At 40.1% G+C, this 23,006-nt stretch overlaps 1 protein-coding gene across 1 annotated transcript; it reads left to right on the top strand.

The window, feature by feature from the left end:
- Window positions 1-6,319: 6,319 nt before the first annotated feature.
- Window positions 6,320-22,711, top strand: Cldn1 (claudin 1). The gene is made up of 4 exons (XM_008839689.3): window positions 6,320-6,762; window positions 15,341-15,505; window positions 18,047-18,131; window positions 20,106-22,711. Exons 1-4 carry the CDS (start codon window positions 6,540-6,542, stop codon window positions 20,266-20,268), a joined length of 636 nt encoding a protein of 211 aa, XP_008837911.1. The 5' UTR covers window positions 6,320-6,539; the 3' UTR covers window positions 20,269-22,711.
- The last annotated feature ends 295 nt before the right edge of the window (window positions 22,712-23,006 follow it).

Raw genomic sequence — 23,006 nt, 5'->3', positions numbered from 1 at the left:
TTCCCTAAGACTTTTTTTTTAAAAAAAATATTTTTGTGAATGTATGGGTACATATGCCATTGCCTACCTGTGGAGGCCAGAGGACTACTTAGGGGAGTGGGTTCTCTTCTTCCATCATGTGGTTCCCAAAGTCATGCTGTCACACTTGGCAGAAAGTGCCTTTACCCATTGAATCATCTCCCCAGCTCAGCTACAGATATTTTAATGTTTTCTTATCATCCTTACAAAAGATGTCCTAAAACCTCAGTACAAGTAGTCGCTTGCATAAATACATTGATTGGATATAATCTCTGAAGCCATTGTTCCTCACTGATTCCCTTCATCTGCTCTTATTATCTCTAACAATACATAGTTTCATCTCACTGAGTTAAATAATATACGGTATAATTCCCCTCAGAAGTTCCTAAGGAAGAAACCGAATCAGAAATTGACATATAGATCTAAAAGATCTAACTTTCTACCTTTAAAACCAAAGAACTAAGTCTATTGATCATAAGTAGATTTTTGCCAATCTTCCTCTCCAGTGCTTTACTGTGGGCTCACTCATGTTACCTCTGTGTTGTGTTGTTGCACAAAACTGCTCATAATAAGCACTTAAAGTCACATAAAGGTTTTCACCACTCCTCTCCACCCATCTCTGCTTGGCTCCCTGTTCTGTCTCCAGGTTCCCTGCCTTTGACCTTGTTCAAATCCTTATCCTACATGATTCCACAGACTACTCACTAAGTTACCCTCTACCTCTGTCTCCTTCCACCCAGAAAAAATACCTTCCTAAAAAGTCCGTTTAAGCTCCCTCAAAACTCCGTGATCACCTGATCACCTCTTCTCGGCTGCTACCCAATCAAGTTGTTGTGTCAGGTAGAACCCATGCCCACATTGACACTAAAGGTCTGCAGAGCTCAGAGAAGGAAGATGAATGAGGCAGGAACTTCGGACCCTGTGGAGGAATGGGAACACAGAGAGCACATCCAGAGCTGCACAGCACTGGCATGATAATGGCTGTTCTAGATGAGCTGGAGCCTATGCATTTAGAGAGATCTTGGAATTACATATGTGTGTATGTACATATATATGTATATATATAATATATGTATGTGATTTGATATACTGCTCACAATTTTGTAACACTGTTCTATATTTAGATACAAATGTCCTTCTTGACTCAGAGTATCCCCTACTCTTCTAAAGCCAGGAATTTAGTTCAAGTATTTATTGTCCTGAGTTCTATGTAAGTGGAAACTCATCCAGGGCCTCACAGCACATGCATCATAGATCAAACACTTTCCATGGTCAAGATAAAAGGCTCAGAGTTATACAGGAATTTCCCAAAGCAATTCGGTTTGCTTCCTAGAAGACACTATGAGTTACCCACATTTAGTTTGTTTATAGGTGAGGAAAAGAAAGAGAGATGAAGCAACCGGCCTGGCCTGTCTACTGCAGGGAGAAAGCAGCGTTGGATTGAGACTGTCTTGTCTCATAGACAAAGGTATTAAATGTCATGATCCTTATCATAGTCTTTGCTTCTTTTTAATTGGATTATTTTAATTTTTCCCGCAAAAACCAGAATCTCTTTGAGGATCAAAATTACTTTCACTCACTACTGTACTTCTTGGGTTTCAGATCTTCATGGCCCTCATTGCCATAGACGCCCAATCCTTTCTGAGCCTACTTTTCACTCTGACATGATTGAGTTATAGCTTGGGGACTCAGTTTGTGTTTGCCACTGCAGAGTGATCACGGAGTGGTAGAAGACAAACACTAAATTAAGCCTTCTGCCTTGGAAGCCACATTAACCCTTTACCAGCTATGTAATCTGGCATAAAACACTTTACTTACCTGGGCCCTGGTTTCCTCGTTGGTAATGACAGTTCCTTAACTCCTTGGCTTCTTTGTGTATTGAGCTTACATGAATCAGAATCTTAAAACTAAATGCTGGGCAAGCATTAGGTACTGTGATGATTAATTTTTTGTATCCATGTGGCCAGGTTATGATGACCTCTTGTTTAATCAACACTGGCCTAGATATGGCTGTCAAGGGTATGTTTACATGTGATTTAACATTTAAGTCAGTTGACTGAGTAAAACTGATCACATTTCATGATGCAGTATACCCCATACAATCAGGAAATGACTTTGATTTCTAAAAAGAGAAGGAATTCTCTAGACTACCAGACCAATGCTGATCCCAGTTTTTTACTCTCTCTCTCTCTCTCTCTCTCTCTCTCTCTTTCTCCATCTCTTCCTCCACACACACACACCAACAACAACAATTATCTTTATTGTATTGGCTTTGCTTTGCTAATAGAGATGGGATTACATTATGAAACACAAAAGTGAAATGCTGTATCTGATACGACCTTGACTCTGTCATCAAATTAGTTAGGTATTCTCTGGTATTTCTAATGATTAAAAGAAAACTTTCCCTATGTAATATAAGCAAAGGACAGAGAATGCAGTCCTTCACTAACTTAGTTCAAACCTAGATATTTAAGATGGAAATAGATTTTGAAGCTGTAATTCCAACTTTCTCCCATTTTGCTGAAGAGAAATCTGCCAGGCTAAGAGTTGGAGGAAAGCCTGAGGAGTTTAGCATTCATACAGAAGATATCTCACCATAAAATTTATACCCTAAGGAATTTTATTCCATTCCCTAACCCTTTGATGTCCCCACTGAGCTGTGGAAGAGCCATTTGATGTCACATCTCCACCTGCCCCTGTATCCCCACCCTCTGGAAGAGCACTTCAGATTCTTATCCTTCCCATGAGGCGTGCACAGCACTCAGAGGGGAGACCTGACTATAGCCTGGAGGAGCCTAGAAACCTCATCTAATTCATATCCCCATCTCTACTGACTTTTCTATTTCTGGCCACATGCTGATATCTTCTTGATAAAGAACTGCATTTTTTAAATTATTTACTTATCCATTCATTTATTTACATGTATGTGCATATGTGTATTGACATGCACATGTGCCATGTGCCATGGCAAGCATATAGAGGTCAGAGGATAACTTGTGGGAGTTGGTTGTCTTCATTCACCTTGTGTGTCCAGGGGATACACCTTGCTTGGTGGCAAGCCCCTTTACCTGCTGAGCCATCTCACAGTTCTGAGAGCTGCACATTTTTTTGTCACCATGACTTAACTGTGACATTAAATAGGACTGTAACAGAGTCAAGGCAGAAGAGGGTCTTTCTGAGAAAACCCAAGGTTCATTGTAAATGGTAGGGTGAGGATGAAGTGGCGGATCTGAGCAGAATAAGGATTGCTATTTCATGCGAGCTTGCTTATGTTTGGTAAGGTGCATGTATCATCCTTCTTAATACCCACAATAGCCCTAGACTTTGACTTATTTGAAAGGAGTCAACAAAGATAGTGCTTCAATTTCAGGAATTTCTCTATCAGTAAGCATACCAGGACTCACAAAATTGATGCTTTTAATATAATCTTTACTACAATCTCAAAACCTCCAAGGAGTTTCAAAAAGCTATTCTAAGAAGTTGTTAGGCATGTACCAATTGGTTTTAGTATCAGTAACTTTCCTATTTATACTCAAATCCATGTTGAAGATTCATGTATGAACTATGATCATTCTTACATGGAGGACTGTTCAGTGATGCATCCATCCACTATGCTTTTACTTCCTCGGCCATCCTGGAGTTGGCAGGAGCATGTGTCATCACCAAGTTAAAGTCTTTGAACCCACAGACTTCTGTTCTCTCATCATCATCCATTTCTGAGAATCAGGGGGTACTGCCCCTTGGGACCATTTGACTTCGTCCACTCTCTTCCCTCTCCCTTGCTTCCACTTTTGCTAGCATCTCTTTCTGTGTCTCTTCTACTGGTTGTTAGTCTCAGCAATGAGCCCAAGCATCAGTCATGTGTGCATGTGGAGTACCCAGTGGGCTCTTTGCTGCTCACGTACATACTTTCCTCCCCAGGAGCATCTCTCCACTATGTGACTCTGGATACTCCAGGTATTACAGCTGAAAGAGAGACTGAGAAGTCACTATCTCAGAAAGGAACATCTCTCACCTCCTGGACCAAGAAGCCCAATGGTAGGACATCCAGACCCATCCCAAAACCCAGTTATGTTCAATGGACTGGTTCTTACAGAGAAAAATTAGAGGATAGTGATCCAGGCATGAACTACAGAGAAAAACCACTGAGCAGAATGCTAACACTGCATTTTAGAAATATGACCCTTGACTAAGTGACTAGACATCTGTGACTATAACCTTCACACAAAAGTAGCACAGAAAAGACCGAGCTTCATATGTGACGAGGGTGTAATACTCACAAGTGTAAGCTTTAGACTTGAAAGACCACTTAGAAGTCAATCCTAATTTTTGTTGATTGGAAAATTGAAACAGAGAAAAGAAGTAATTTGTGTAATAGTGCATGGCAGACTTTTTCCCTGGTTACTAGGACCATTACCAGCCTTTTTAGAATCTTCTGGATCACATATTTTCTTACTATTTATGTTTCATATATGAAAGTCTGGTGTCTGTGAGTTGTTTTTCATCTTGGGTTAGTGGAGTTACATTGAGCTATTATCTCATCTGTTGCTGCTCTGTGTTAGGGACAGAAAACTAGACAGGATTAGGCTGTCAGAGATGAGCATGGAGCAGTGCAGTGAGTAGCTCACCGCAGCCTCACAAACACAGTTGTGGGTGGTGAAGTAATCAGCCTCACACAGACTTGGATTTAAAAAAAAAACAAAAACATAGGGCCCTGTTGACCGCAGAATTTATGCCTCTAATTCCCTGCCAATTGTAGCTTGATAGAAGCAGGTCCTAATGCAGACTTAAGTGACTCTTACCCAAACGCATTTGTTTAATTCAAATCTTGTCTTTTAAAAGCGAGCTTTACCCCCAAAACTGAACAAAAAACGATGAGACTGCATGATTTGCACAATGATGATCTACGGGAAATTCTGAGTACCAAACCTGATTGATAGTTTTATGTGCCCAGCCTTACAGATACCAGGAAGGTTTTCATCTGAACCTACAGAGTAGCACTGCTGCAGGCCCAGGATCTGAGGGCACAGCACTGACACAGCCTTGCCCTGGTGTCTTGCTTAGAGCCCCTCTGAGTTCTGTGGAGGCTGGAGAAAAACAACAACGCACACTTGTTTTAATCTTGCTGACTTCAAATTAAGTTGCTTCTTCCTGCTCCTGTGCCATCCTCTTGCTGCTCCCCAGTCCTGCAGAGCACAAGGCATTTTCCCTGACCATCTACAAAACAGGTTTGAAAACAACCAGCTGTGAGTGAGGGTGGTGGGGCTTAAAAAAAATGTCTTCCTTGTGGGGCAGTCTAGCAGTTTCCTCAGTGTACAGGGCCTCTCTTGTTTTCTCTTTCATGTGTTTATTTTTGTCTCCAAGTCTCTTGTTTTAACATAGAAACTTCTCCCATCAAGCCCATACCACATGCAAAAAATGGGGAGAAACATCTTCATTATTCCCAACCACAGCACAGACTTCTGGGTAAAAATGAAGAAGAAAGCTTTAGTGGCCTATACAGGGAAGCTAAGGCTGGATAGGCCTTAGGAGATGGCATCTCTGCCTCTGCAAGGTGCTGAACCTGACCAGGTTCCTCTACCCCAGCCCTGTTATGGTTCACTAAGGAGACTGTTAATATGAATTTGCAGAATTTCATCAAGTAACTCATCACTGGAGCATCTACACTAAACAACCTGCTTTAAGGAAAAGGTGTGTGTGTAGTGTGTCATGTGTTGGGTATGTGGGGTGTGTGTGTGTGTGTGTGTGTGGTATGTATGCATATGTGTGTGGTGTATGTTGTATGTGTGTGTGGTGTGCATGGTGTGTGTCTATGTGTGTGTGTGTGGTGTGTTGGGCGTGCTGAGCATTTTCAAAAGGAGGACAAGAGATCAAAAGACACATTTTTCCTTCAGAAGGAAGGGAGAGAGGGAAGGAGGGAGGGAAGGAGGGAAGGAGGGAAGGAGTTAGAAGTGCTCCTTAATAAAGTACTAAAAGATGGGTTTCTGCATGGCTCCATTTTTCATCTTTTTTTTTTTTTAACTGTTTTTAGTGTTTACACATACACAGTAACTTTTGCGTAATTACGGAGTGAGACGAAGGAAACCCATCAGGAGCTAGGAGAGAAAGGAAGGGGGACTGCACCTACCCCTGGCCCCCCTCCACTTACCTGCTCGCCCGCAGGATGCGCTCCCGGGAGCGCCGAGTGAAGGCTGGCGCACAGCACTCCTGTGGGGACAGCCCTGAAACCGCCAGGGGGCGCCGGTGCCTGGAGGGGCGGAGCTGCTTAAAATCCCCGCGCCGGGCGGTTCCGAGTCTCAGATCCGACTCGGACCCCGAGAACCGCGGCCACTTCTCGCATCCAGACTCCACGGCCACTTGGGACCTGAAGCCGCCGGGAGCCTGGGCCCTAAGGCGCAGCTAGCTGGTCCTGGCAGTGACTTGCTCCGCGCGGCCCCGCAGCTTCACCAGCCCAAGTGCGCACCTGGCCGACTCCGCCTTGTGCACCTGCCTCCGAGGGAGCAGGAGCCTCCTAGCAAGTCATGGCCAACGCGGGGCTGCAGCTGCTGGGCTTCATCCTGGCCTCCCTGGGATGGATCGGCAGCATCGTTAGCACTGCCCTGCCCCAGTGGAAGATTCACTCCTATGCGGGGGAAAACATCGTGACTGCCCAGGCCATCTTTGAGGGGCTGTGGATGTCCTGCGTGTCGCAGAGCACCGGACAGATCCAGTGTAAATTCTTCGACTCCTTGCTGAATCTGAACAGTGAGTGCACCCCTCAGCCCCGCCGGCCTCGGGGTCTCTTATCTCACCGAACCCCTGTTGCTTCATTCAGCCTGCACTGCTGTCCTGTGATGGCAGGATTACCCTCTCTAGGTTGACCCAGGTTTCTGACTTGTGCTCTGTTGTGAGAAAGTGGAAAGAACCCCAGCCTCACGCCAAAGGTCCAGTTTTGCCTCCAAGTCTCTGCTTGGCAACTTCTGTCCCTCTCAGTGTGGTTTCGCCTCAAATTCCAATCAGGGTGGGTGGAGTTGGAGAAAGAGTGAGAGCCAAAGCTGAGCTTAGGTAATTAGGCCCCTTCTACACACTAACGATCAGTAGAATTTGGTCAAGAAAATGGTACACTTTGGGTGGGCTTTGAGCAAAGTTAAGTAGATTATTCCCAAATATCAAATAAGAATCGTTCCAGCTACTTTGTCTCCTACAATATCTCCTACTAAAATTAAATCTTTGTCTCTTCACTTTTTCTCCTTGAAGAACCCGAGATCCCCCACACCTCCCAGGTTTGGCGTCTTGGGAAGTGGTAGACTGTACACTGTTGGGTTAGAAAGGAGATTGGTGGCATGTAGGGAAAGGGTGACAGAAGAGAAAGGTTTGCAACAGAGAGAAGGCACAGATGCCAAGTGGGAGCAGTTGAGGGAAGCAGATGTCAACCAGAGAAGGAGAGGCGGTTAGAGAGGAAGGAGTTTTCTCTTCCCAATTCCCATGTGATGGTTGACCAGTTCTCAAACATCAAGTTGGAAAGGATTGTGTAGAGAGAAATACTAGAGAAGCTAGGGAGACAGGTGATAGGACTTGCTCTCTCTTCCATTTACATAGTGATTTTGAGTGTCTTGTTTAAACAAATACATTAAATTCCCACCTAGATAATGCCATGATTTCACAGTTGGTTTAGCCTCCTCAAGAAATCAAAGTAGTTGTGTTCAGTGTCTCCCTGCCCTTTAACATGAAGAAAGCGCTCTTAGCGTTTGCCTGAGCAAGGCTCCTCAGCAGTCTCGTGTGGGCTAAGGTGAACAGTCCTAGTATTGTCCCCTCCTATCAGGGAGCAGCTTGTGTACATCTCAGCAAAAGCCATGCACTGTACAGTTATAAAACCTTTCCCAAATCTGTTGACACTCAAATACCTGTAGAATTTGGTCAATGTGCTTTTGTCTATTTTCATTTCATATTTTCAAGGTCCCCACATCAGGACTGTTTTAGATCAAAATTAATGTATAAGTTTAGTAAGTATTTGTTGGTTGTTAACCTCAGGCTACTACGACTGGGAAACAATAAGCTTTCCCATGGAAAGAGAACTTCATTAAAGGAAATAGTGTTGGGTACTTCCAATACCATTCATGGAACCTGCAGGTAGAGAGGTGCTATGGCAACTTCCCGTCCAGTTTTTTTCCTCTAACCCAAATTCTTCATTTGGTAGGTTTAACTTCCCTAAATGGTCAAATGGAGCAAGAGCGATTCATGATACAAGTATTCAATCACATAATCTTTGCCCTCAATACTATGTTAAAATATTCTATTTAATTTATACCTAATTAATATAGTTGTTATGTTTCCTAAAGCTCTGGTGCAAACAGTAGATATTTTGCACATTTTCAGAAACTTCTTGTTTGTTCATGTGCTTCAGCTGAGAACAGGTTTCCGCTTTCTGTTTTGGTTAAACTCATAGTTTATTCAAGATGGAGCCCAGACCTGTCTCCCTAAACCAATTCCCAGAAAAAGGAGTCTTGGCTCACATGGCCTCTCTCCCAGCTGAGCAGTGATTCACTGGATGCCTTTGGACAGAGCCCAGAAAGCCCATCTCTGCTTCTTTACCTGAGCAGTGGTGCTCACACCCACCTGATGGAGAGATCTGGGTGATGATTCATTGGCTGGTTTTGGTCTTGTTTTATGATGCCTAGAGATGAAAAGGATTGTCTGTGTATATGAGCAGTGTGCCTCATGAAAGGCCACGCTTCATGAAATGCTTTGAGTTGAGAAGGATGGCCATAGGTTTACAGAAATTGTACCTTGCCCTCTTTGCCAGTAGAGCCCTCTTGGCATCTTAGCATACAGATACAGGAGTATGCCAGTGTTATATAACTAGATATAAAAGTCTCCTTTTATCTGCTCTACCTGGTATCAGTTGTCAAAACTCTTACAAAGTATACAGAAAATGCTGTATGATTACACTCTGTACAGGATATACTGCACACAGCCTGAAGAGACTTGGCAGGCCAGAATTTAGGCAGCTTTTGCCAAGCAGTTTGCAAAAATGTAACTGAGAACTTTCTTGGAGAAAGTGTGTTACACTGTGAATGATGGTCTTAAATGGGTAATACAGTTTCCGTTCCCATCCACTGATGTTTATAGACATTGATGACCCTTGGGGCTGAAATTTGCAACATACAAAAGGGAGGGCCAGGTACAATCACAGCAGAATTTTCTTCATTAACATATACATTTTTCCCAGGTTTGAATTATACTTCTAAGCATTATGGGAAGCTGGTTTCATGCGCTTAGCTAATTGCTTCCTCTTGCTTCACTTTAACAGCTAGCACTGTCCAAAGATGGGGCTCTCCTGGGAGGCTGCGTGTTGGGAGGTACCAGAGCAGAGAAGAAGTAAGCGTTTTTGTAGGAATGCTCTTGGGAAGATCCAAGCACCAGACAAATGGGAGGTTATGCTAGACTCTCTTTAAGTCTCATCTACCTCTGAAATTCTGTAATTTGTTTATAAGCTACTCTAGCCTGTTAAACTTGCTCTGCATGAATCCACATGTGTGTAGGTGTGTTTAATGAGTATTGGTTGTCATGAGGTTTCCCAGCACTCTCACCATGATGTCAAGCTCAATCAGAAGAGCGAAATCACTGACTTGGACGTCTGTGAAGCAAGGCAGAGAGGAGGGTCCAGCTTAGGCTTCTCCAGAGCAACTCATGCCTGCAAAATGAACACTTAGGAAAGCCATTGGTCTTCAGTGTGACTCTGGATACGAGGGAAATTAGAAAAGACTCCAGGCCTAAAATGAAAACTTCTCTAATTCTCACTCCAGTTTACACTACTAAGGGAGAGCTATTCTCCCTGGTCTAAAACAGATTCACCACTTATAAAATAGGGCAGAGTGGGAGGAATGGAGGATGAATCAAAGATCCACTCATCCATTCAACAAACCTGAGTTCAGCCCTATTCTCACTTGTAGGAAGGCAGCTCAGGTGATTTCTAAGGTTCTATCCAGGCAATATTCTTTGTTACTAATTTCAGTGAGTTAAGGCGGGAAAGCAAGTAACACAGCACAAGTTTGCTAGGTTGGAATGATGATTGTCATGGAAGAGATAATAGAGGGCATCAGTTTCATCATGTGGTGTTTAAAGAAGCAAATAATAAATTTTTAAAAAACAGAGAGCAAACTCTTCAGGACTTTCTAAAAAGTTCTAGTCCTTCCTCATCCTGATCCACTTGGGCTACTGACTGTGCTTATGACCTGAGGTGCTTACCAGTTCATGCACCAGGAAAATGGACATGCTAAGGATGAGGGCTTGTGAAACTGAGAACATCAGCAACAGTGAAAGCCTTAATAATTGTAAAACCTCTAGCAGTATCATTCTGTAATGATCTGAGTAAGCTCATTTAGTTGTATGAGAGAAAGAGAATTTGTGTTCCAGTCACACTGTGGACAGTTCTTTATTCTTCTGATATTTATTAGCTCATACTATAATGAAGGACTGTGTGAGGACAGAAATGCCATTAAAATCTGTTTTGTTCATGATACATAGTACATAGGGTAAGACTCTGGTGATCGGTTTAGTAAGTAGCATAAAATGTCAGGCATTTACGGGCGTTTTGACTGCTTGGATGGCGAGTCTTTAAAGCTTTAGAAAAATTTTCATGCTTGTCTGTGCTTGTCTTTCTATACTGTGTCAATTAAAATAACTGTAGTAGAAGGGTAATGTCTAACTTATTTCTTGTCTTATAAGTAGAGGTCTTTGTAAGTATTTTTTAAAATTATACTTTCAGGTTGAAAGTGGTAAGAACTCCTTAGGGGGTCTTTAAACTACAATTACCACTCTGCTTGGGTGTAATTAAAAGGCTGCTTTCCTGTTTACTGCTGAATAATGCAGAGAAACAATTGTGTAGCTTTTCCAATATTTGCTACCCAGATTCTCCACATCTTTACTTATCATAATGTTATACTTATCATGTTATAGCTACAAATTTAAAAATCCAGGTGAAACATCTAAATGGTACCAGTTTTGGTCCTGTCGGACCAGTTCAAAGGTAATATTGCATAGCCGCGTCCCTGGTCCAACTATGTGTAGCTTTCAGACACTGTCTCAGCTTTGTTCTGCCTTTGTCATTCTGCTGAGAGAGAAGGAAAAGAGAAACTTCCAGAGTTTATAGAATGCATAACTTTAAAAACTAGATCAAATTAAGCAAAAAGTAAAAATATTCCTGCAATATATGGGCTTTTAGCATTTTATTTTGTTAATTTTTACAAAATCTTTATTGAGAATTTCATACATGTATATAAGGTGTTTTGTTCAATCTGCCCACTCTCCTTTCTCCAACCAGGGAGCAATGGGCTGGACCTCTGGTTTTCTGGTGCATCATTTTTTGTTTTTTCCTTCCCCCCTCTGAAGAGGTAACCCTAAAATCTTTTAAGGATTAAATACAAACTCCCAAATACTTTTGACATTTTTGACCTTTGGAACAGAGTATATTGCTATAAGCTCCCAAATACTTTTGACGTTTTTGGCCTTTGGAACACAGTATGTTGCTAACAGTCCCAAGGACGTTTTGACTTTTAGCCAAGACTGCCTAGCCAATTCCTACGTCCTGGACTGCCTAGCCAATTCCTACCTCCTATTCTTATCACACCTTCCTCTGAAGGGATTACCCAAACTGCCAATAGGGAATAGGGATGCTGATCACTCTGGCCCTTTCCATGCTGAGCAGGGACTCAGGGTAAGGCAACTGGAGTACCCCTTCAGTGGGTCTATCTAAAAGACTCCCAGATTGCATAACTGTTGTCTCTAAGGGAAGAAGAAAGTCCTTGAATCGTGAATAGGAGATGTGAAGGAGAAGTAAAGGCAAGAGTAATTAGCATTACAAGTTCTAGACAGGGAACTAGAAAAAGTCAGAACAGAGCAATTTTCAAATATTCATATGAGAGTCCATTGAAATTTCTTGACAAGGGCTTTCTAAAGCATCCCTTTATTGGGTTCTTCCTCATTATTAACCAAGTTTGAAATTATGTAGCAAAATTTTAACATCTCTTGGCACTCAGAGGAGGTGCTGATCAGATAAGTATTATTTTGAACAGTGAGTTAAATTAGCACATATTTTATGCATCCTGTTATCGCCATTGTTGGAGTATAAAGGCATCCTTCTAGTTCACATTCACCCAGGATAACTGAAGGAAGCATGCAGCTTTCCAGGTATCCTGAGCAGTGCTTCAGGTGGAAACAAGCTTCTGATTGCATCTTATCTGGGGACTCCAAGTTGTATACTTTACACCTCTGACTTGGAGCCTTCCACAAAACCTTCATATGAACAAATTCATCTAACTCCAACTGAAAACTGTGCAAATCAGATTTGACTTTCACATACAGTCCTTATAACAATAGTCTCTTGGTTGACTTGTGATTCCTCATTACATGTGCCCACTTACTACACTATATGCTATTAGGGTTCTCAGCCATTTCAACTATAATATGGTGAAAATCTGCATTATTTTTGTATTTTCTCCACGTAGCATTACAGTTAAGAATTGTCCAGTGACTCCGTTCAATGCCAATCTGATATTATAAAAAGAGAGAATTCAAAAGTCAGTGGCTTCCAGCGATAAAGATTGCTTTACCAAACAACATTCTTATTCTATACTGCTTTATTGTGTATGTAACTGAAAGTCACCCCTTGATGTCTATGGCTTTGTGATTACTAACCATTTTTTCCATTGTTTTCATTTCTGTGTTTTGGACAAAACCCACCATGTCTGCAAGGAAATGAAGCACTGTAGCGTTGTGAGCAAGCACAGAATAGAATATCTTTTATTTTCTCCTTGACTTTACAGAAGTTAAAAAAAAAGAAGGTGTGGCATGGAACATAGCTGCCTTCTTGCCAACAAAGAAGAAAATTTTCAAGCTTAAAATTGTGACTATTAGATGGTTCTAAGTGGGTGTAGATGGAGCCTCCAGTCGATTATGACTGTGGGCTCCTTCCATGGAAGATAAGAGGTTTTATAAATCTTATTCTTGTGACTGATCCTTAGGAATGTCCTGAAGGATGTCTTAGGCCTAGAGCTCATACCTTCAGGGCTATTGGTCTGCTGTTTTGACTTCATGAATGGCTCATAATAACTATTTTATGAGCTAAGTCAGGTAGTAGACTTTGTCACTTGGGCACAGTGGAAAATTTGCAGAGAGATCAAAGAAAGCACAAAAATCATTGATACAGGGTTAGCAAAATAAATATTTATGATAAAATAAAAAAGAGGTGTCTGTGAGATGAAGAGAATGGATGTCGTGGACTACCATAATGGTAGTGTTTTCTAATTATATTATCTCTGCACTGGAGGTCAATGTCAGGTCACCCCACCTTAGGATCTTCCAGTAACTTCAGATTACATATAGAATAGACTCTGAACCCCTGAACTCCTGGCTCTGGCCTACAAAGTTCATATATATGTGTATACATGTATGTGTATATATATATATATGTATAGATCATATTATGTATATGTATAATATTCCTTCTGCCCACTTTGTTAAATTTCATTTCCCTGCATAAATCTTGTCACTCATCAGTAGGATTACAGCTCCCCCAGTTTACTCTAGATCCAGGGACTTCTTATGATGCTGGACTGTTACTTGAAAATAAGGAGTGACCTGGGTTTTCCCTCTGAATTGGATTTTGGGACCAAATCTGAACTCGGTGTTATGTATAAGAATATAATTATTTAGCTTTTCGTTTTTCTTGTGAGTAATAATTGTCTTTGTAAACACTGCTAGCAAACGGGAAGGAAGTACACACCTTAACTAGGAGCCCTTGGTACTTTCCTCTTCACACCACAGCATGGTTTGTGATTCCAAAGAAAAGTTTCCTAATAGTCATGAGAGCAGCCCCTTCATTTCCTAGGAACGCAGTGAGCCGCAGAACACTGCTTTGATCCAGCAGTTCCTGTCTCCCTGCAATCTGAGATACGTGTGAGAGAGGGTGTACACATGTACTCATGCACACGTAGGAAGAGGTGAATTTGGAAGAGGAGGCAGAGAGTGTACTGTTTTGTATATTAATGAAAGCTAGTAAAAATTCCAATTATCATTGAACAACTGTAGAAATATTTTTCATGTTTCTAAGAAGGGGACTAGTGGGATTTTGTCATTGATTGTAATAAAGGGGTAGAGGTAACTATAAGCTAAAATGTAATGGTGTTACTGAAGTTGAACATAACTAGGATTGGTATCCTAACTTCGCAGTCTTGAACATGTGAGGACTGAGTCTGTGGACACATCAGATATCAGAGTTCTCATCATCTCAGCCACTCTGGAAGACCATCCAAGAGTGCATCACCCTGGCACCCTGGATAGAGATATCATGATTCTTACTTTATAAAATACAAACATGGTCTCAAAAAATACTAAGTAGTTTATCCAAGATCCTACAGTTTATTGCAATGTAAATGTCTTCATATACAAAGATCCCATTCACATATTAAGGCTGTCATTCAGTCGAAAGAGGAAATAAATCTATAATTTAAATAAGATCTTCTAACCCCCAACTCTATGCCTTTATATCACACTAATGATATTCAGGTTTTATTCTTTATGAAATATGCTGGCTTGATCTCAGACCTGGTCTTGTCTCTGATTGTGATTTAGCACACCAAAGATAAGAACAGGACATTAGAAAATTTGTGGAAACCTGAGAAATCTTAGGTAGGATTATTATGTCCGATACAATAGCATGAGAATATTAATAGTTTTTAAAACTGGTGGTGTCTTTTGGTATGAATCTTCTACTATATTCAAGGCAACTTCTCAAAGTTTGCTTGCTTTCTTCTAAGAATATAGCTGATGCATCCTTCCCCACTCAAACTGTTATAAACTAGTGCTAAAACGCGGTTACCTAGTCATAATAACATGAAAATTTCATTTGTGCCTCATATTCATCTGGTTTTTCTAAAGTTTAATGATTACAGACTAAAACTAGTGACTTTTATTAAAGATATATTTAAGCCATTTTAATTACAAATGGCAAATATTAAGCATAGTGTGTACGATTGTTCAGAATCCAAATACTCAGCTAGTAAGGCTTAGATATGAACTAGTTCAATGAGACTCTTCAACTGTATCCTTGGTTATTTTTACAGTTGATTTAAAAACAAAGTGTAGAACTAAAGTGCCTCCTATTCATCCTCTAGCCTGGGTGTCTTTCTAGAGAAAGTCTGTTGGCTACCAACAAAAATATCATTACAGCTGTGTTCTCTGGACTTCTTGCTGGGTTTTCTTTCTCCCATACAACACTGAAATACCACTCTTCCTTTGCTTGTTCAGGCATGATTTTTACATTTTCTAAAACATTTCCTACCAGGCACTTTGCAGGCCACCCGTGCCTTGATGGTGATCGGCATCTTGCTGGGGCTGATTGCAATCTTCGTGTCTACCATTGGCATGAAGTGCATGAAGTGCTTGGAAGACGACGAGGTGCAGAAGATGCGGATGGCTGTCATTGGGGGAGTGATATTTTTTATTTCAGGTAGGAGAGGCCAGGTTCCTCCTTTCCCCTTACCAACTTTTTCCAAATATGGTTTGAAATCTGGTTTTCAGTTACTTTAGGATATATTGGATTCATTGTATTTGAAGTTATTTCAACTCTCTTAACCTCTGAAGACATGGCCCACAATGTTAGTTGAGTTTCATGTTCTCAGTAGGAATCAAATGTAAGTTTGGCTTGGGTACACATATGTCAGGTATATCCATGAAGTTTCCAGATACCCACTCATTTGCTTTGCTCAGTCTCTGCAGGTGCAGAGAGGTGTCTGATACATGCTAACTATCAGGACCAATTTTATATGATTCAGAAAATGCTTACCAGATAAGGTGGTGCATGCCCATAATCTCAGCATATGGAAGATAAGTATAGGAAGATCAGGAGTTCAAGGCCAGCTGAGGATACATGAGGACCTCCTCACCCCTGTCTCCAACATACACACAGACAAGGAGACACACACACACACACACACACACACACACACACACAGAAACCCAAAGAATGTTGATAATGTCGTTCCATATATTTTGATAGAGAAGATAGGGAAAACTTAGAAAATACAAATAATATGTGAACCATCCAAGATTGGGAAAGATGGACTCCAAGCTATCAGAGAAAGACGAGGACAACATTCCAGATGGGTAGCTCTGATTCCAGAATAAACACAATGTATCCATAGACCAGAGAAAAGATAGGCCAATTAGGGTATAGGTGGAATGTTGACAGGTAGGATGCAGGGTTAGCAGAGCTAGGAAAGAAGTCAGTACAGAAAAACCTTTGGAACTTGTTGTTGATTAAAATAATATGGCTGTATGTCTCACAGAAAACAAGTAGGTATACTTTCTGCTTTCTTCAAATGTTCATTGACCCACAAGAAACATGTTTTCTGAGAAAAAGAAAACTAAAAGATGACGTGATTTCAGAACTTTATAAAGCTTATTTTAAATGTGATCCATAGTATAGATATACTCTGTAAATATCATTATATGTAGACATAATACATAGACTAAGTAATACACACACACACTCTATTGTATAAGTGTTGTAATCTATTGGTTTTGGAAAAGTATTGTTGATATAAATGAACTTCGAGAGAAATGAGAATTAGACTTTTTCTTCTTATTTCTCTTATTCACAGACTAGTAGGGGCTTTTGCTCCAGCACACCACAAGGATTTAGTAAAAAATGAAGGGTGTGTGTGACTTGCTAAAGATGTGGTTAAAATGACCAGCTGTTCTTTTTATCCAAACATAAATTCATTCCTACCTGAAAAGGTATGAATGGCATTTTATTCCTAACAGTTTGACCTTATACTGATGGCTGGGTATAGAACCGCTGAACCCTTCTCCATGATTCCCATATGTGACTATGGCCGTATATAACTTTCAATTCAATTTTAGGATGGTCTCAGGACTGTAGGCAGCAAGTCCATGCACATACACATCATCTTCTTGCACAGCCAGCATGATCTTGCATACTTGGACTGCTTTTTTTGAGAAGGCAGAGATTAGCACAGAATTAAACTATTCGCTATTGATCAATTTTTAGAATTGCTGTAGAAAGAAGTTACTTGGCTCTGTTTTAAATTTGTTTTGGAATTGACAATGGTATTTTGAAGTACATATACATTCTACAATGAATAAATTGTGACAGTGTATGCTTTGCCTCACTCAGTTTTCATTTCTGAGGTAAGAACACTTACAGCAACTCCCTAGCAGTTTTCAAGGATACTATAGTAACTATATTGTACATTGAATCCCTCAAGGTTATGCCTGCTGTCTAAATGAAAATTTGCATCTTTTGACCAAAATCTCTTTAGATTAAAAAATGAGATGGTTAGACTTTATCTACATGTTGAGTGAGTGGTATTGCCCAAGTAATTTCCCTGCAATACTGAATACAAAATGCCATGAGCAATTGGGTTCAGTTACATAAAGCAATCTACTGTGTCACCTCACCAAACGGTCCTAATGTTAGGTATTGCTTTAGACCCGGGTAGGAGGAATTTGGGTGCTCTGGTCTAATCTGAGAGAGGATCTATTCTCTGTGCTCCCTAATTCCTTGTTTTGCTTCTGGCCTAAAAGAAATATCAGTTTTGAATTTGTCAAGAAGAATGCAGAAAGGAATTGCTTTTGACCTTCAGTGAGAAACTCTATGCTAACACAATGTTGTTTTTTTTCCCCAAAATTGGTTTAATATACTAAACTACAATACTGTAGACCCTTTGAAGGAGGTCTTGAACCAAGAAGAACCTGCTGTTTCTAAAGAACATTATTTGTGCCAGTGACTTGAACTATAAATAAGATGTCATAACTAGCATAAACTATCCCTAACTTCAGCCTAATATTTTTGTAGCTCTTGGCAGAACAGTTGTAATAAATCATACCCAAAAAAGATTTATATTACTAAAAGAATCTATCAGCTCTCTTGATGAGATTTAATTCTTATAGAACACGTTTATGGGTAATAGTCTATTTATATTCAGTGTTCCATAGTAATTAATGGTCTTTTTTTTAATTTCTGTAGGTCTGGCAACTTTGGTAGCCACAGCATGGTATGGCAATAGAATTGTTCAAGAATTCTATGATCCCATGACCCCTGTCAATGCCAGGTAATGTTAGTCATGCATAAAATATTTTATTCTCTGAAAAAAATGCCCTTTTTATGTTTGTAGAGACCTGCTAGTGATATAGTTTCTCAGATTTGCTTTCAATAATTGTATGGAATTTTATGTCAGACTTGCAAACAATTTAAATGACATGACTCGTGCTAAAATGAATTGGATTATTGCTTTAACAGCTAGTATTGATGACAAAATGCACTTCAAAGGAGAAATGTTTAAATTTCTACCCAACTGTGTACTGTATCTATTTTCTCTCTCCCCCAAATATTATTAAAAATGCTAATATATGTGACATTCTTTTTGAAGTGTATTCTGATTTTTCCAACACCTAACTATGCTTACTTGTAGCTAATATACAGTTTGTGATTGATTGCAGACCATATTGCCACCAGAATGGTTATAAATAGGGCATCATTTCCAACAATTAATTTTTCTGTGTGAAACCATGATGTATTTTTCTAGTACATTCAGTTGCCACATTGAAATTTCACGTTCCACCGCAACTATCAAGTTGGCTTTGCAAAGGTCATCTTTCTTAATATTCCGAGCTTTGCAAGTTCAAGGGCTGAGTCCTGGCTCTTGGGTAACAATGCTCTTTGATTAGGGACAAGGCTTACTGTCTTTCTGTCCTCCCATCTTTAAAGCTTAATAACCACATTCAAAGCCAGGATGTTAAGATGTAATTGCTGTTTGTAAGTGCTATGGTGACCGAATCAAAAATCTCAGTGTTTGCAGAGATAAGTGTGCTTCTTTTTATATACTCACCCACGTACAGAAAAACATAGACTGCAGTGATTGTTGGAGCCCATCCCATAAGATTTATGATGCAGGGACAGAAACTGCTAGAGGTCAATAAGCCAAATTTTCAGTGAAGCAATAATATCAGCAGTGCACGTGAAAGTACGTTATAAACTGCTGGGCAGTGGACACTTGTTATTGGACCATGGCACAGGATCCTGAATGCTATCTAGAGAGGCAGGTGGGACCATGTGCTTCGAGGGAAGAGAGTGGGTGGGAATAAAGCTCCTGGTCCAGAATTGCAGCCAGTGAGCTTGCATCAGGCCTTGAGGCTTGAAACCTCTCCCAGCCCTTCTTTCTCTTGATGTCCACAGTCAGCAGAAGATTCTTCACCCCAGTAATGTGGTTTAATATGTCCACCTGTATCAACTTAATGCAGAATCAGTCATATGATATTCAGAAGTCTTTCTTTCAAAATATAAACTTTGTATGTCAGTTTTTGTGGGTACTGGGATCACCTATAAGGAACAAAGTGTTTTTCTTACAGAAATGGTTGCTATTTTTTTTTGTCTTTTTTTTTTTTTTTTTTTTTTTTTTTTTCGGGTTCTCTCAGCTGTCTTGAGACAGGGTCTCCCTGTAGTCCCAGCTGGCCTGGAACTCACTATGTAGACCAGGCTGACCTTGAACTCACAGAGATCTGCCTGCCTCTGCCTCCCGAGTGCTGAGACTAAAGGCGTGCACCACCACACCCAGCCTAGAAATATCAGTTTTGAATTTGTCAAGAAGAACGCAGAAAAGATTTGCTTTTTACCTTCAGTAAGAAACTCTATGCTAACACAAACAATGGGATTTGAGAATAGAATGACTTAGTGATAGCCTAGGACTGTGGCCCAGTCTAGGACTGTGGCCCAACCCTCACTTCTAAACATTTACACATACTTCACAAGCCTCCTTTATGTGGGAAAGTCTTTGGAAACATTTGTGTAATTACAGTAGTATTGCCTGTCTTATTGCTGATGAGCTGTTGTAAATTGTTGATAATTACAACACAAACATTCTTGTGTGGATATGCTTACACATCTTAGAACAGCTTCTGGTGGGTTATGGAGGTTATTTTTGATCAGAAAAAAATAATAATGTATAAGGCACTGATTTCCTTCTCTAAGTATGTTAGAAAACTTGCCAGTGGTCTGGGTCTACCGTATGTCACTGTCTTTCTTTCAGGTATGAGTTTGGCCAGGCCCTTTTCACTGGCTGGGCTGCTGCTTCCCTCTGCCTCCTGGGAGGTGCCCTACTTTGCTGCTCTTGTCCCAGGAAAGCAACCTCTTACCCAACACCACGGCCTTATCCCAAGCCTGCACCTTCCAGTGGGAAAGACTACGTGTGACAGAGCCAAAAAGAAGTGATCCTGTTGGAGCAAATACAAAATGGACATGAAAACTTTCATGGACATTGAAGTCTTAGACTGATGACTCTGGTTATCTGAACTGTGGTATTGTAAAAGAAAGCATATTTTTATAAATACCCATTGCTAGAAGGGGCTTAGCTGTGCCTTGTCTTCTTTCCTGAGTATAGGAGGGAAGCCTTTTGTATGTGAACTGTGGCTTCCTACTGAATAATCACACTCAAAAGAGGAAAGGGTGCTTCTTAAGTGTGTATAGATATGTATATATACATATTTTCTATAAAGATTAGATAGTAAAATAACCTCTTATTCTCATTATGTTGATACCACCATAATCAAAATGTCTCTAAAATATAAAGTATACATATGATTCCATATAAGCCTTCTGAGGTGTTATTCTTTCTCTCTATAAATATACATAATCACTCAAATACCACCGCTGTGATCAGCTTACAGTATCTTTGACACAAGACCAAATTTCTTTACCAAGTATGACTTTACTTTCTTTTCCATGATGTTCTTTTCATCACCATATTCAATTATTTTTTTACTCTGATTATTAACAATTGCTTTTCATCAGACACTTATTTTAGGAAGACTTGTCTATAATTTGAATATCTAATAGTGGATTTCATAGCCTACACTTTAGATCTAAACCAGTAAGAATCACTGCTTCCATTCTTGAGTTGAGGGGCAAATTTTCATGACCGATGATGTTTTCCTGCTGACTTTCCCACATGGTCCTTGCACTTTGGTCCATAGCCTTCTTGTTTACTTTAAAAATATTTGTTTCACTGGGTGGCTGTGCTACTAACCCCTGTGTTGAAACAGTTTTATTGACTGCATTTCTAAAGGTACTTACCATTCCATGTCCATCCGGCAAACCACTTTTTTTTTTCCCTTTCCTCAGCTGTGATGTTTTCTCGTGTATAATGTATATAATTATCATACGGTTTAACTCTTTCCCAAAAGGTGTGGTCTGTTTATCTACAGAAAGTGCTAGACTTGCTGGAGTGATAATCTGGTGACAAATATTCTCTCTGTAGCTGTGAGCAATTCACAATCTTTATACCTCTTTTCCCATCTGTCGAATTGACATAATTACATTTAACCAGCTGGTGGAGGTAATGTGACTATTAATTAGTTGATATGACTCTCATTCTTTGAACATGAAATATGCTTAAGTGGTGTTTTTCTTTGCTCAATTAGCAGTTTTGAAGTCTCTGAATAAAATCTTCATACATGCCTTCACACTGTTCAAGATCATCCTTCTTCTGTCAGCCCATTTCCTTCCTTTCCTTTCAGTGCTCTGGTTCATTTCACCAAGTGCTCTTACTTTTCTAATCTGGAGGAAAGGCTCCTTCCCTTAAGCAAGATAAATGTAATAGAAAGAGCGTTGGCTTTGATGTTTGGAGACCTGGGTTTGAATCTCCATGTTATCAGTTAATGACTGATTCTGGGCAAGGCATTTGGCTGGCCTAAATTTATCACTGCATCTGAAAAAAAGAAGTTTATTAACTCCTGCCATGCCTATGTGACAGGATGTGAGAGGGGACACTTGTAAACATGACTTCATAAGGTAAAGCAAGCTACTCTACAGGAATTAAAGTACATAGATTTTGAGATTACTCTTTAAGTAACTACAAAGAGAAAAATATTAAGAAATGGGATTCTTTCCTTATCAAGCCTCTCAAATGATGTGCTACTAAAGTGAACTTCAGCTCACTATTTTAAAAGGGTTTTAAAGAAACTTTTATAGCATGTTTGTTGTTTTGTTGAGACAGGACCTCAGTCTGTTGCCCAAGCTAGCCAGGAACTCCCATGCCACCCAGAGATCCTCCTGCCTCAGCCCCCTAATGCTGAAATCTCATAGGCATGAATCCCCTTCCCACTCTTAAGTTCTGTATGACTAGTGCTTCTGTGGTTGAGCAAATGTAATGGAGGAAACCAAAACCTGAGACTTGGAGAAGTCAATTGTGTGGGCCGTAAAGGAGTATGAGGTGGCCTTTGTGAAGTGATGTTTTCAGAGTTCTTGCTATTAGATGGTAGGTAACACAGCTAGGCAAGGCTGAGAATTGTGTTGCATGATAAAACCACATGTATGGTACTGAGTCTCATGAGGCTCTGGACTTGGACTAAGTTTGACGATGTGTATGTGTCTAAAAGTTATCATTCAAAGAGCTTTGTCACATTCATGGATTCTAGTGAGATATGAATGTCAATGCATATGGATAAATCTAACTGAACTTCATAGTATTCTCTATTAAAAAATAATTTCATGGAATTTTTATGCCAGAACTTACCTAGTTTTAATATTTTATACCTACTATCATACCTGGAATCAGACCAATTGATACTTGGGGGGCTGGAATGGGAATTTGTATAAAGCATTACTCTTTTTCAATAAATGTTTTTTTAATTAAAAGAAAAGCTTCTTGGCTTGTTTTCTAATGGCTTATTTTAAGACTGTTATGCTCCCATGAAGAGGATGCTTGCGGTGGGACCCTATTCACTATGTGTTTCTGTAAAACAGTCATGTTGTTATCAGGAAAATTGAGGTTTTTTCATTGGGTCTTAATCCTATAATAAAAGAATTTAGAAATAGTCTTAAAAGCAAATTTGAAGACAATCTTATTATTATCTGAAAGAAAAAACATTAAGCAGACAAACTGTAAATCTTAACAGTAGCCAGGAGGAAGGAAATGGAGAAGAGGAAGAAA

Source organism: Nannospalax galili, unplaced genomic scaffold, assembly GCF_000622305.1.
Source record: "Nannospalax galili isolate Female #2095 unplaced genomic scaffold, S.galili_v1.0 scaffold559, whole genome shotgun sequence".
In the NCBI taxonomy this organism is placed as follows: Eukaryota; Metazoa; Chordata; class Mammalia; order Rodentia; family Spalacidae; genus Nannospalax; species Nannospalax galili.
Note: the sequence above shows the minus strand (reverse complement) of the source record. Positions and strands in the feature narration are given on the sequence as shown.